The sequence below is a fragment of the Chiloscyllium plagiosum genome, chromosome 16, assembly GCF_004010195.1.
Source record: "Chiloscyllium plagiosum isolate BGI_BamShark_2017 chromosome 16, ASM401019v2, whole genome shotgun sequence".
In the NCBI taxonomy this organism is placed as follows: domain Eukaryota; kingdom Metazoa; phylum Chordata; class Chondrichthyes; order Orectolobiformes; family Hemiscylliidae; genus Chiloscyllium; species Chiloscyllium plagiosum.
Window position 1 is genome coordinate 60,595,687 of NC_057725.1, and position 15,362 is coordinate 60,611,048.

The 15,362-nt window shown below is 44.2% G+C and overlaps 1 protein-coding gene across 1 annotated transcript in view; it reads right to left on the reverse strand.

Moving 5' to 3' along the window:
- LOC122557954 (dual specificity protein phosphatase 8-like) overlaps positions 1-15,362 on the reverse strand; it is a 222,225-nt gene that overhangs the window by 182,132 nt on the left and 24,731 nt on the right. The window contains exon 2 of the mRNA XM_043706218.1: positions 1,364-1,763. Within this exon, the coding sequence (XP_043562153.1) occupies positions 1,364-1,594 (231 nt within the window). The 5' untranslated portion in view covers positions 1,595-1,763. The remainder of the gene's footprint in view (positions 1-1,363; positions 1,764-15,362) is intronic.

Sequence of the window (15,362 nt, forward strand, 5' to 3'; positions counted from 1 at the left end):
GAGGTGGTGGGTGCTTAATCTACTCCACAACCAGAATTCAGACAAAAGCACTTGAGTAGACGTGTTGTTTGTGGCTGGGGTGGGGTAAGGGAGAGAAGGGTCTGTCGCTAACCTAATAAATATTCAGCAGCTCAAGATGGCAAAATGACAATGGAGGTTGCAAGCAGCACCATAAACACACCCGCATCAATCACACAGGCACGGTGCCAGGCGGCAAGCTGTTTGTGTTCAATCTGCCACAGTATTTAGCTCTGCAAGGGCCAGGGCAATGATGTCATAGGCAGCCAATTGCAGCGGGTCTCCAGAGCTCTACCTTAATCCAGTCTTTCACTCTTTGTAATTTTATTGGCTTTGCAGAGAGAGAGAGAGAGAGAGAGAGAGAGAGATAAACTGCAGGGGGGTGGGTGTTGGAAGAAGAGTCTAAAAAAGTGATTCGAATTGGCGCAGAAGAAAGCGACGAACAGGGCTAAAGAAAGTTAAAAATCACACAACACCAGGTTATCGTTTATTTGGAAGCATTAGTTTATTTGCAGGTTTATTTGGAAGCATTAGTTTTTGGAGCGCTGCTCCTTCATTGGGTAACTGAAAGCTAGTGCTTCCAAATGAACCTGTTGGACTATTACCTGCTGTTGTGTGATTTTTAACCTTGTCCACCCCAGTCTAACACCGGCTCCTCCACATCACGGATTAAAAAAATATAGTGTAGGGACATGGATGGGGGAGAGACAAGGGAAGACAGAGATAGGTAAGAGATGCAAGTGTGCCAAGCGGGCTGAGATAAAAGGTGGGGGGGGGCACTGGGAATACGATAGGTGGAAGGAGGTGAGGATGATAGGCTGGAGAGGCGGTTGGGGCGGAGAGGTCAGGAAGAAGATTGCAGGTTAAGAGGGCTGTGCTGAATCTGGGGGTTGGGACTGGGATAAGGTGGGGGGAGGGGAAATGAGGAAGCTGGAGAAATCTACATTCATCCTGTGTGGTTGGAACTCCGCCCCCCACCCCCATCCCATCCCCACCTTTTATCTCAGCCCGCTTGGCAGACCAGCCTCATTCCTGAAAAAGGGTTTATGCCCAGAACGTCGATTCTCCTGCTCCTCGGATGCTGCCTGGCCTGCTGCGCTTTTCCAGCACCACACTTTTCAACTCTGGTTTCCAGCATCTGCAGTCCTCACTTTCTCCTACCATATAAGTGGAACTGAACAAACTCACATTCACTGATGCCAGAAGACAGACATACAGAAAGAGGGGAAGTGAAAAAGGAAGGATACAGGTTTTGGTGCTCTCTGCAAGCATAGTGCACTCAGTGAGGGCGTGGAGTTGCCACCATCAGTGTATCGCTCTGGGGGAAGGAGGTAGGACACAGTACCTTCATCTTGCCAGAGGGCTGGATCAGCTCGGTGATGGAGAACTTGTCTTGCTGTAGCCTTCGTTTCACCAGCTTGGAGCAGCAGATGTTCACCGAGTTCAGCACGTGAGAGGTGTTGTACTCCACGAATGAGCGACTGTCAATCACCAGCGTCGCCCCGACACCACTCCGCAGGAGGCTGGCCAGCTTCTGGGCGTCCATCACTTTGGGCTGGGCTTTCTCTCCTGCCATCGCTGCCCCCGTGCTCTCGAGGATGGAAGGGCTTCCCTCTCTCCCTCACTGCCTCCAACAGGGGGAAAAAAAAGGAAGAGAGAGAGAGAGAGTGTGGCTGCTTGCCGGGTTTACCAGAAATCACTGCCCCGTCGACAGCCAGATACTCCAATCGCCGAGCTGCTTCATTCTGCAAAAGCAAAGGGAGAACCACATGAAACAAATGGGAGGCAATGGCCTAGTGGTATTTTTGTTGCTCTATTAATCCGGAGACCCACGTACTGTCCTGGGGACCCAGGTTCAAGTCCCGCCATGACAGATGGTGGAATTTGAATTCAAACAAACAAAATAAAAATCTGGAATTAAGAGTCTAATGAATCCTATCTGGTTCATTAATGTCTTTTAGAGAAGGAAACTGCTGTCCTTACCTGGTCATACAGCACAGAAACAGACCCTTTGGTCCAACAAATCCATGCTAAATCTGATCCCAAACTAAACTACCCCCACCCTGCCTGCTAGTCCATAGCCTTCTAAACCTTTCCTATTCAAGCAACCATCCAAATGACATGTGACTCCAGATCCGCAGCAATGTGATTGACTCTTAACTGCTCTCTGGGGGATAGACAATAAATGCTGGCCTAGCCAGCAATGCCCTCGTCCCGTGAACGTGAGAAAAAAAAAACGGTTGTTCGAGCAAATTAACGACTACAGGGTCACCTTTCCCATTCCTGAGCACTTAAAACCGATTACACCTCCTAAACTTCACGTCATAGAAGGGAATGCTCAAAGAGAGTCCAAGATTAGTTTTGTGGCTTCCTCCCTCTTCGGCTTGAACATGATCTCTTATTCCAGAGGTGGTAATGTTCGCTAGGGCATCGCCCATGGGTGCCAATGTCTTTCAGGGTTTCTCCAGAGTACCGTCCATCATGCGTGACCATAGAGCAAGGATTCGACTGCCTGGGACAATGAGGATGGTCCATGTGGGGAGCGAGACCGTTCTTAAGCCAGAGGCTTCTTGGGGATACAGAGACACCACCTAAAACTTGCTGATCTGGACATAAACTGGTGCCCATTGCCCATCATCCAATGCCTAGATCATTCATCTGGGCTCATGTCATTTTATTCAATGTCCACACCCGTCAAAATAAAGTGAGTAGTAGCTATCAACCTTCCTATCACAGAAATCCAAAGGCTATCTACAGCTGATTATTTCCATTGTTGGGTTTGGCCTTTTCATCCATAATCAGAGATCCAACCCAATGAGCTCTGGTCCAGATGACTCAGCAGAAAATATGAGAGAGCGGGCTTTAAATATTTTATAATGAATATAGCTTTACAAAGCTCCCTATCAGTGTGACAAAAATAAACAAAACAAGAATTGCAGATGCTGGAAATCAGAAACAAAATCAGAAATTGCTGAAAAAAGCTCAGCAGGTCTGGTAGCATCCGTGGTGAGAAAGCTGAGTTAACATTGCAGGTCCAGCGGCCACCTTCAGAGCTAACCCTAACCTTACTTAGACCACTATCCATTTTGTACTGAATTTATCCTACCTTCTTGCCTATCACAGACCCTTCCATAAGACGCTTGTCCCTTTCTTTGCCTCTCTACTTATTTAAGATCTTAGACATCTCCAATCCCTTTTCCAATTTTGACCAAAATAGTCTTCAAACTGAAGCATGACGTCTCGTTTTCCCTGTCCTCCTCTACTGCCAAAACCATTGAGTTCTTTCAGAACTCGTCAGGTTTCCAGCACCCACAGTGTTTTGTTTGTGCATGTGCGAAGCCATTTTTGGTCCAAATCTCGAAATTCCTTAAAAATAGAACACAAATACAAAAGCAAAAGAGTAGCTGATTCTGAAATTCTGAAAGCAAAATGGAGGATGCCAGCATCACTCAGCAGGCAGCCAGCATCTGTGGAGAGAGAAACAAAGTTAACATTTCAGTTAGTGCTGTCTCTCTTCATAGATGCTAAAAGACCTGCCCAGCATTTCCAGTAATTTATTTTTAAATTTCCAGCACAGTATTAGGCCTTTACATTAGCGGTTAATTCACATCCAGGATTGTGAAACACCTTAAAGCTGTGTTCTTCTCTCTGAGAGGGTATCCACTGGTCTATTCTGTCTTGTTAATGCTCATTGCCCCGTATTTCACTTCCTGTATTGATAGGCTGTTTTTAAAGGAAAGAAAACCTGCTTTCACAAACATATTTCTTCAGCAACCGTCTCCATGTTCAGCATATTCCATGTGGATTCCAACTGGATCCTGTGTGTTTTTAACTAAAGATATCTCTAAGACACTCAGGCTTCCTCAAACCATTGTTCTATCTGCATCTTAAGATGTACCATTCATGCCACGTGCAGCTAGAGGTATACTCTCCCGGAAGCAACATGGACTCCCTCCAACTCAAGGCTGTCCCTGGACCATGGCATAATTTTGTCCCTTGTCTCATTCAGCATTTTATTAAACACCTTTTAATCTTCCTTTCAGGTACAAAGGAATGGAAACTTCACCAATTGATAGACCTCTCCAGAACTTTCCTCCCTTTCCCTTTGACCCCATATCTTGCTTGGGTCTTCACTCTGTCAGATAGTTATGACGCCTTCCGACTTCTCCTCTCTGACACTGAATGCTCTGTTCTCAGCAAAGGCCTCAGTTTCATTCCCTTATACATCCACCTCAATGAACTCTGAGCTTATCAGGCTTCAAGCTCTTCTTCCGCCATTTCTCTCTGTGCCCACTTCCTTGGCCAGGCATCTTCCCTTAAATGGGTCCTTTCCCTCATTCCACAACGCACCCTGACTTGGAACCCTCTCTCTGAACTCTTACCTTTTCCAGATCTCTTCAATGAAAACGACTGGCCCACCCCAATTTCTCTGCTCCTCTCACCTCAGCCAAGCTGGTCTTCCTCTGAACTTGCTACATTCTGTTCTCTACGGGACAATCCCAATCAAACCTGCTGACAAAAGTGATGTTATCATCTCTAAACTTCCTCCTATCTCCCCTTAGACCCTAACCCCACTACCTAACATCAAGCCATCATATTTGGCAGTGCCCCTAACCTCATTCTCCAAGGGAAGACCTTCCCCCAGTCTCATAATCCCTACAGTTGCACAGCCAGCTTCTACTTTAGTCCCAAAATCCCCAAATTGTAGTGACCTGTTTAATCCTGCCCCATTTAATTATTCCCTTCCCATCTTAGCTCTGCTTTTGCCTTCCATTGTCATCGTCAAATCAGAGAGGAGTTTTCCTTGGTTAACTGTCTTGTCCAATAACAAAGAAAACGACTGATCTCTATTCTTAAATTAGCTAACCAGCGTCACTATCAGAGATCCCCATGTCGGTTATGACATAGGCTTGTTGCAGAGAAAAGCTCCCTCTGCTCTGTCCCAAAAATAGGCATTAACCTCAGAAAAAGCAGCATTATGACGAGTGTTCAATCTTCTGAAGTCAGAAGAGTCATCGCTGGGATTAACAGAGTCAGGTTCACTCTGTAATCGAGCCCTGATCTGACATCTTTCACCTCCCTCTAAGGCTCTAAATTTTATATTGACACTCTCAGTAGTGCTCCTCTGGAAGTCATCTTCTGTAGATCTGAGCACCTGCCCTCATCTGACACAACAGAATGCAGTACTGTCATGGCTGCTGAGGCCTGGTCCATGTTCTTGGATGGACAAGATCCTAATCAGGCACGACAAGAGAAGGCAGAACTCCCCTGCTCTGAGTCCTGGCCACATATGTATCCCTCAAGCAGCATCATTAAAAAACAGCCGAACTCTTCATCGGCAAACCCCTACACAGTGAGGGAGCAGGCCATTCGGCCCAACCGAGTCCACACTGACTCGCTAAAGAGGATCCTACCCGAACCCACTCTCTACCCTATCCTTGTAGCCTGCATTTCCCGTGGCTAGCCTGTACATTCCTGGACACCGTGGGGCAATTGAGCATGGCCAATTCACCTAACCTGCACATCTTTGGATTGTGGGAGGAAACCGGTGCACCCGGAAGAAACCCAGGTAGACATGAGGAAAATGTGCAAACTCTACACAGACAGTTGCCCAAGGGTTAATTGAACCTGGGTCCCTGGCACTGTGAGGCAGCAGTGCTAACCACTAAGTCATCATGCCGTCTAGTTTCTGGAATTGATAGAGGAAATTGCCCCTCAATTTTGCCTATCACAACATTAAAGACACGTTAGTGACTGTTTCGTGGTTTATGCTGTCCTGAGGTGGTGTAATGTGCTGGCTAAGTAGGAGCTTACTTGTGCTTAATGAACTTTTTGTAATTTTTCAAAAAATAAAAAAAATGCTAATTACCAGAGAGAATAGGTCAATGGGGCCTTACAGGGCCTATGAGGAAAGTCACTTCCTTTCTAGATACAACTGCAGCCCGCTGATGGGTAGTGGCAACATGTGTGAGTGAGATGATCCACATTAGCTCGCCAATTTGCACCCCCACTTAATGCCACAACTTTCACATATGGCACTCTGCTGTTAATGATGCACTTGGGAAAGAAAATGAAACCCAGCTGTTCAGTAGAAAAGGGTTACAGCTATCAGGAAAACAAAACAAGTCATATTCACTGGTATGGCCACGAAGGGGAGAGGTTGCTGAGGGTGCAGGGCAAGAGAAACAAAGTCCAGGTTCTGTCCTCTCTAAGCCTGACGCCTTTCGCCAATTCTTCATTTGACTGAGCCAGGCTAATGATGCAGCTGGTTGAGACATTTGAGTGGTGCGAAAAGGGAGGGTCTTGGTCAATTTATCTTCACAATAATCCATAACATCTGGCTGTTCGCCTTCTCCAAATCTTGGAGTGTTATCTTGGAGGCACTGTCCCTTTTGTGAAAGTGCCCACTTGGACTTCTGTCATCGCCACAGCCTTTCCCATTTTATTAACTACCTCAGTCTACACCAAACACTGACTTTTGATTCCAGCAAAAAGTCTGACAAAGAGGGAAAGGACATTTGCTAAATGGACATCTCAAATCTTTTAATAATTATCGCCTCTTGAACTCCCCTCCTGTAGGCCTCAGAGATAAAAGGAAGATAAGTTTAGCACAGTTAATACTGCAATTACATTGTCCCATGTTTCAGTCCCATTAAACTCCTCAACAGTGTCATTTCTACTCTTAGGAGACATTACACGTGTTCCTCATGCAACCCCTCCCCAATGTTTCAACTCTAGGTGTTAATGGTAATAACTAATTTAGAAAATCTTTATTGTCTCTAATGCATGGATCTCCCACGGATTTCCTCACATCTGGAGATCATTGCCCAAGACTGTGGATCATTCTAAAATGAGACAGAAATAAGGGTTGCGGGATTTTGGAAGAAAGAAAAGGTCATGGCACTAAAAAAAAAACAAAAAAAGTGCTGGAGCTCATACGAGCTCAGGCAGCTTCCATTGAGAGAGAGCAAGCTAATGTATCAAGTCTAGATGACTGTTCAACAGATCCCAGCATCTGCAGTCATTTGCTCCTACAGGGCATGGCACTTGTCAAGTTGCATATCCAAACAGCCAGCACGGGCACAACAGTGGCCTCCTTTTCCAAACCAGCCGTGCTATAATTCTACACAAAAAGGAGTGATTTTATTCTGACCTCCTGGGGATTGATCTCCTCTTTTTACGTTGCCTCCCCTCTCCCAACACCTTTCCACATCTCTCATCGCTGTTGTCCGCTACATTATCTCAGAAGGTGAAAATAAAATGGGCACTTGACCTGAATCCATCTATTTCATATCTATCTGGGTTTTGGTAACCGTTGTGTTGAGTAGCCAAAACTTGAACTCTCGGCACCCATGCCCCAAACAGAAAACTATGTCTGAGCTGCTAGGACCACTAAGAACTGAGAAACTTCAGGTTGCAGTTCCAACACTGGATTCATTTTCTCTTTAATATGAATTGTCTTGCAATCAAGTGTGATATCTAGGGTGGTGTCCTATGACCTCTCATGCCCTGGCGGGAAGGGGTTTGTCCTTATTATGGTTGACAGGGTCTCAAGTACCTCCAGACAAGACAGCTTCCCTGAGTTGGGAGCAGTGGTCAGCAATGCAGCAAGAGGCAGTGGGGTTAATCATCAGCATTAGACTAACAGATCCAAGTGACTCGAGTAGGACAATGGGGTTAGGAGCCAAGGGTTAGTAAGGCGGGAAAGTGTGGATGAGGAGAGTGGGGAGTGGTTATGGGAGGGTCTAGAGAATGCTTGAAGTCCTGACACCCTAGGAATCTGTAACCCACAACCACCATATTTAAGATCTCTCACACACACAAACACACACACGGACCCCTAAGTGGCCACTTCAGGGCCAGCTTGTCGCACTGCTTAAACTAAAATTACAGATGGGCTGAATAGAGAACACTGCTGCCTCACAGCACCTGGGACACGGGTTCAATTGCAGCCTCAGGCGACTCTATGCAAGGAGTTTGCACATTCTCCCCATGTCTGGGTGGGTTTCCTCCGGGTACTCTGGTTCCTCCTACAGTCCAAAGATGTGCACGTTGGATGGGTTAGCTATGCTAAATTGCCCAGTGCCCTGGGATGCGCAGGCTTGGTGGGTTAGCAATCGGGAATGCAGGGTTACAGCGATAGGGTGGGTAGAATGTTCTTCGGAACGTCAGTGCAGAGTTGATGGGCTGAATAACCTCAATCTGCATTGTAGGGACTACATGATTCTCTGACTGTATTATCCCCAATTTTATAGAACTGCTAACCCCAGCCCCCAACTCCCAATCCTGTGGAAGTGTAAAATTCACCTAATGATGCATTACCTAGAACATGACCAGCAAGGTTTTTTTCTCACAAAGTGCATGTTAGAGCAAACGTCATTCATGTTACAGTTATTCAGTCCAGCTTTCCCTCTCCTCCACAATATTGCTCCGCCTCTCCTCACTGCCACCCCACTACACAGTGACAGCTGTCTCAATGCAGAGCTTCTCACTTCAGATGAGTGTTGCAGTTTTCAGTTTGTTGATTGGTTTGCTACATTTACCACTTACCTAACAGTGTCATTTGTAACAAAACGCTTCATGACTAAACCTACTAACACCGACAGAAGGTTTGACAATTTTGTCTGCTCGCCGGTCTCTGTGGGCACTTGCTACAGATGGCAACCCACTGCCTTGGTAGATCCATCAATTGCATTCAAATCCAATGGTCAAAGGGTTAAACTTCATCCTCAATGCAGGCATTTAACAGAATATCTGTATTTTAGTGAACCAACATCGAAGCAAAAATGCAGTGAAAGGATACTTTGTGCGGTGTGGTTTTCAGTTTGTTTATAAGCTAAGGAGTTGTCAGATTTATTTATCTTTGTCAATGGCTAACCCTATATGCCCTGCCGTGAGATCATTATACAAATCTCTCATCTTGATCACACACACACACACACACACGTAGAGATAGCTCTGCTCTGCAGTCATTTCTCAGGCAAGCAGTAGCTCCCTTCAAATTAATTTTGTAACAATGATACACGTCGTAAATTTCTGCAAAATGCACTTTATTCTGCAGTTACATTTGTGCCCGAGAGTTTTTGAAGAGGGAGCACTCAGTGTCCATCTATGCTTACCATGCCTTGAGAGAAAGAGTTGGGCACTGTGCTGGATACAGGATCTCCCATCTCCATTTTGATTTTCCCTCTCTCTCTAATTTCCCCTCACTTTTGATGGCTTGCATTGCCCTTAAGGAGAGGCAATGGCCTTGTGGATCTTATCACTGGACTGGTAATCCAGAGGTCCAGGCAAAAGGCAGGGGGACCCGGGTTCGAATCCCACCGTAGCAGATTGTGAAGTTTCAATTTAATAACAATTTCGGAACTAAGAGTCCATTGACAACCATGAAACCATTGCTGATGGTCAGGGGAAAAAAACAACTTCATTAATGTCCTTTAGGGAAGGAAACTGCCTTCCTTACCTGGTCTGGCCTACATGGGACTCCAGACCCTCAGCAATGTGGCTGATCTTAATTACCCTGTGGGCAATTAGAGATGGGCAATAAATGCTGGCCCAGCCAGTGATACACTCATCCCATGAATGAATATAAATCTAATGGACTTAATTGGTTACATTAGTTTAAAACGAAATGCAGTTCATCCTCTAGAAGAGATAGACCCAGACAAGTGAGACCAACAGTTTGAATAATGCCAGACTTCATGAGTTGGGACCATTGTGACAGTTCCTGGGCCAAGAGGAGCCCCAACCAATTGATTAGCCAAATTCACAGAAAGAGACCATTTGGCCAGTCGAGTCTGCACCAACCCTCTGCATGGCATTCTGCCCAGACCCAACACCCCTATCCAATTCCCCTAAGAGTCTGGACACTACAGACAATATTAGCCAATCCAGGTACATCCTGTGACTGTGGGAGGAAACCGGAGCAAACCCACGCAGACATTGGGAGAACGCGCAAACTCCAGTCAGTTGTCAGTCACCCAAGGCTGGAATCGAGCAGTGCTAACCATTGAGCCACCCTGGCAGGACCAAGTTCACCATCCAAAAATTATAATCAGACCAAGCCTAGTGAACTGATGAGTCAAGGCAGGCAACATGAATGCGGCTGAAGGCAGCATAATATTGAGACTTTGAAATAGATGCAAAACTTAAAAAGATCCCAAATTTTGGTTTCCTTTTTTGCTAGTGAGGAGGTTAAAATGTTAAGTAGATAACAGCAGATAGAGTATTTGTGATATTCTTGTTTGTTTTCACATCTTTTCACCCGGCCAATGATATGGTTTCCCTCATGACCAAATAAACACCTCATGGCTTGCACAAGGTGGGAAAACTCAGTTTGTTATTGTATGTACACATGGGTTCAACAACTCTCCAGGGATTTAAGCATTACCTGGCCAGACCACTGCTGCAAATACTCAGGTGAAAAAGAATCACAGCAGCAATAAAAACAAGATGTTTGAGAAAAAAAATTATGAACACTTTTGCATCTTTAACAACTTTTAATGTTTTTAACATAATGGTACAACATGAAGTTTAAAAATTACTAGTTGTATTGTTGCGCATTTCTCTACATACAGAGTCTTATAATTATGTGTGCGGCAAGCAAGGTCCAAGGCTTCTTCAAGGAAATATTGGTAATGTACTGAAGAGCGACTGTGATGCCTGGGTATAGGGGCTACTGGGGGAAACACCCTAATACTCTAGATCAATCAAACAGTAAACCTCACCATGCATCATCTGCAACTGTTAAACCACTCCCACTTTTGTCATCATGCGTATGTAATAGAAACATAATTAACAAAGAACAATGGGAGGTAAGGAATAGCGTCAGAGAGATGTACAGCACAGAAACAAACCTTCGGTCCAACTTGTCCATGCCGACCAGATATCCCAACCCAATTTAGTCCCACCTGCCAGCACCCGACCCATATCCCTCCAAACCCTTCCTATTCATATACCCATCCAAATGCCTTCTAAATGTTGAAATTGTACCAGCCTCCACCACCCTCTGTGAAAATGTTGCCAGTTAGGTCTCTTTTATATCTTTCTCCTCTCACCCTAAACCTATGCCCTCTAGTTCTGGACTCCCCCACCCCAGCAAAAAGACTTTGTCTATTTATCTTATCCATGCCCCTCATGATTTTATAAACCTCCATAAGGTCACTCCTCAGTCTCTGATGCTCCAGGGAAAACAGCCCCAGCCTATTCAGCCTCTCCCTATAGCTCAGATCCTCCAACCCTGGCAACATCCTTATAAATCTTTTATGAACCCTTTCAAGTTCCAATAGGAAGGAGACCAGAATTGCCTGCAATATTCCAACAGTGGCCTAATCAATGTCTTGTCCAGTCGCAACGTGACCTCCCAATTTCTGTATTCAATGCTCTGACCAATAAAGGAAAGCATATCAAACACCTTATTCACTATCCTATCTATCTGTAACTCTACTTTCAAGAACTATGAACCTGCACTCCAAAGTCTTTTTGTTCAGCAACTCTCACCAGGATCTTCCCATTAAGTATATTAAGTCCTGCTAAGATTTGCTTTCCCAAAATGCAGCACCTCACATTTATGTAAAATTAAACTCCATCTGCCACCTCTCAGCCTACTGGCCCATCTGATCAAGATTTCATTGTAATGGGAGTAGCCTTCTTCGCTGTCCACTACAACTCCAATTTTGGCGTCATCTTGTTTGTTTTTGCCCTTTTCTTTGTCACTCCCATCATAAACATTTCCCAATCTCTGAAGTTAGTCCAAAAATTAATTCATAGGATCTTGCTAGTAATAATCTGCTTAGCTGGAGGTACGACTGGGATGTCAGTTCATTCAAATCCTCTATCCCAATCAGTGACAGACTGGTCATTCTCTTCTTGGTATCTTTTCAGGAGAACATGACCATGACTCCAATTGTAAAATTCACAGGACGTGATGTCACCTTGACGTCACTTTACAGAAATATTAAGTGCATTGTTCAGTGTTTGCAACCAAATACGTGCAGACGACACATCCCTGTCCCACAGAGCTGAAAGATGCAAATATGTGAACGACCACCAACCGGACCACCACCGGTTCATTGGTGCCGAAGGTTTGAGTACCTTATTGCACATACGTGCACTTTAATAAAGAAGTCTTCTGGTCATTTTAAATCAGTTTCATTTTTAAAATAAAAATGAAAATAAAAATAAAAATGTGCCTTAAAAATGAATTGCAATGCAGAACATCATGAGCATACTTAACTCCAAATTCTGTACAGTTCATAAAACCCCTACAGTGTAGAAGCAGGCTATTTGACCCATCGAGTCCACAACGCCTCCTCCAAAGAGGATTCCATCCAGAATTCAGCGTTAATTATTATTACTATTGTCGTCCATATGGAGCTGTTAGATAAATAAATCTGAGGTGCAAATCAGGCATGATCGAATTGACCATGAAATGATTGCTGAATAAAAGATCCACTCCTATGACAATGTTCTCCAGGTAATATTTTACTGATCTTTATTTCACAACATTGAGACACTGTGATGGCATTAAAGCTGACAGCTCCCTTGCTCAGGTTTAGGGAGAAGACATTAAAAGAATACCCAAAATGTGCAAGAGATACAAACACATGTCGTATGGATCTAACCTAAAGTTTGTCCCCATCATGATTACTAATTCACTTCACTGATTCACTATGGAATTGACTGTATAACAATTAAAAATAATAGAATAATATTAACAAGGGATTTCAACATCCCCAGTCTAAATTGGGATAGAAAATGTTAGACAGACAGAGACAGAGACAGAGACAGAGACAGAGACAGAGACAGAGACAGAGAGAAAATAGACTTCTTAAGATATGTCCAGAAAAGATTTTTAAGCCAGCATAGAAAATCCTACAAAGTCAGGCAAGTGTCGGTGTGACTGTGGAGGAGCACATTCATGGTGACGACTGTAATTCAGCAAGATTTAAAAAAAACAGATAAGGAAAAGGATAGACCAGAAAACAAAAAGGCTATGAATTGGGGTGGTGGGGTTTTTAAATAAAAATTTAGATGGCATCAGGCCAAAGTGGACTATGAGCAGCTCCTTGCAGGAAAATCCACATTACAGTAGTGGACTCATTAAAAAAAAGGCAACAGTGTGAGTGCAGGACTAACTTGTTGTAAAGGTGAAGGGTATGTGAACATGGAAGAAAACAATGTGATTCAGCCCATATTGTACAACAGTTAAAAATAAGAAAAATCCTGATCTGATTGAGTTAATATCGTACAACAGTTAAATTTGTTTCTGCTGCTAATAGGGTTACGTGACAAACAAATAGTGTTAAATAGCTTATCTGAACATGGACACAAGCTACCATCAAACAAATCTAACCAACATCGCAAGGATACAAGTCAAGTGACTTACTGATAGAATGTCATGTTGTAATTGGCTTATTGTGTTGTTAAAGTTTGAAAATGAAATATAATTAAGATAAAGTTATCAGCATCTTGATGCTTAAAACTGTAAGCCAAACTTAGAACTGACACACTTACAAGCTTATTCTCAGTAACCAGAATATAACTGTCACTGCTTCTTAATAAAAATTCTTGAATTTATACTTATTCACAACTGGTTATTCTGAGAAGAAGAAAAAGTGGATCCAACAGGTGGGACCAGCAAGTGCAGAGAACCCTAGATGTCAAGGATTGTACAGGATTGGAGCTGGAAAATAAAAGGGAAGCTTACGATAGACATTGGAGTCATAGAGTTGCACAGAACAGAAACCCTTCAGTCCAACCCGTCCATGCCAACCAGACATCCTAAATTAATCTAGTGCCATTTGCCAGCATTTGGCATCAAAGTCTCAAAACATCAGATGTTCTAGAGGAATACAGAAGGACAAGGAGATTGTTTAAAAAGGAAATTAGGAAACAGTCGGGCCCGTTGGGAACTAAAATGGCAGCATGTGGACCCGAAAGACACAGCTAAGGTTTGAAATGAGTGCTTTGAATCAGTACTTCCTGTAGAGGAGGATTACTTAGGAGTAGGAATTAAAGGATGGGAATTAGATTAGATTAGATTAGATTACATATCAGTGTGGAAACAGGCCCTTCGGCCCAACAAGTCCACACCAACCCGCCGAAGCGCAACCCACCAATGCCCCTACATTTACCCCTCACCTAACACTAAGGACAATTTAGCATGGCCAATTCACCTGACCTGCACATCTTTGGACTGTGGGAGGAAACCGGAGCACCCGGAGGAAACCCATGCAGACACGGGGAGAATGTGCAAACTCCACACAGTCAGTCGCCTGAGGCGGGAATTGAACCTGGGTCCCAGGCGCTGTGAGGCAGCAGTGCATACCACTGTGCCACCATGCTGCCCACTAATTTTGATGTATCTGAATAAATTAGCATTTAGAGTAAGGATGTATTAGCTGGTTTCATGGATAAATCTCCAGGTTCAGATGAGATGCCTCTCCCAGGTTGCTGTAGGAGGCAAGGAAGGAGATAGCAGGGTCTTTGGCCAGAGGAGGAGTGTCAGAGGTTTGGAGGACAGCTAATATGGTACCATTATTCAAGAACAGCAATAGGGATAAATCAGGAGACTACAGACCAGTCAGTCTAATATCAATGGTAAGGGAACTATTGGAAACAAATTCTGAGGCACGAATTAACCTTCATTTGGAGAGGCAAGTATTAAATCAAGGATAGTCAGCCAGGTGTTGTTAGGAAGAGATAATGTCTAACAAATTTGATTCTTTTTTTTGAGGTGGCGACTAGGTATGTAATTAGGTAGTTGAAGTAGGCTACAGAGACTTTATTATGGCTTTTGACAAGATCTTACTGGGCAGACTGGTTGAGTAACTAAGACCCCATGGAATCCAGGGAAAGTTGGATTCAGAATTACCTCAGTGGCAGGAAGCAGAGGGGATGGTCAAAATTATGTTTTTTTTGACTGGAAGCCTGTCCCTAATGCAATCCTACAGGGTTCAGTGCTGGTTCCCTTGCTGTTTATAATATACATTAATGAGCTAGACATAAATAGAGTCAGAATCATAGAGATGTACAGCATGGAAACAGACCCTTCGGTCCGACCTGTTCTTGCTGACCAAATATCTCAACCCAATCTAGTCCCACCTGCCAGCACCCGACCCATATCCCTCCAAACCCTTCCTATTCATATACCCATCCAAATATCTTTTAAATGTTGCAATTGTACCAGCCTCCACCACTTCCTCTGGCAGCTCATTCCATACACGTACCACCCTCTGCATGAAAAAGTTGCCCCTTAGATCTCTTTTATATCTTTCCCCTCTCACCCTAAACCTATGCCCTCTAGTTCTGGACTCCCCCACCCCAGGGAAAAGACTTTGTCT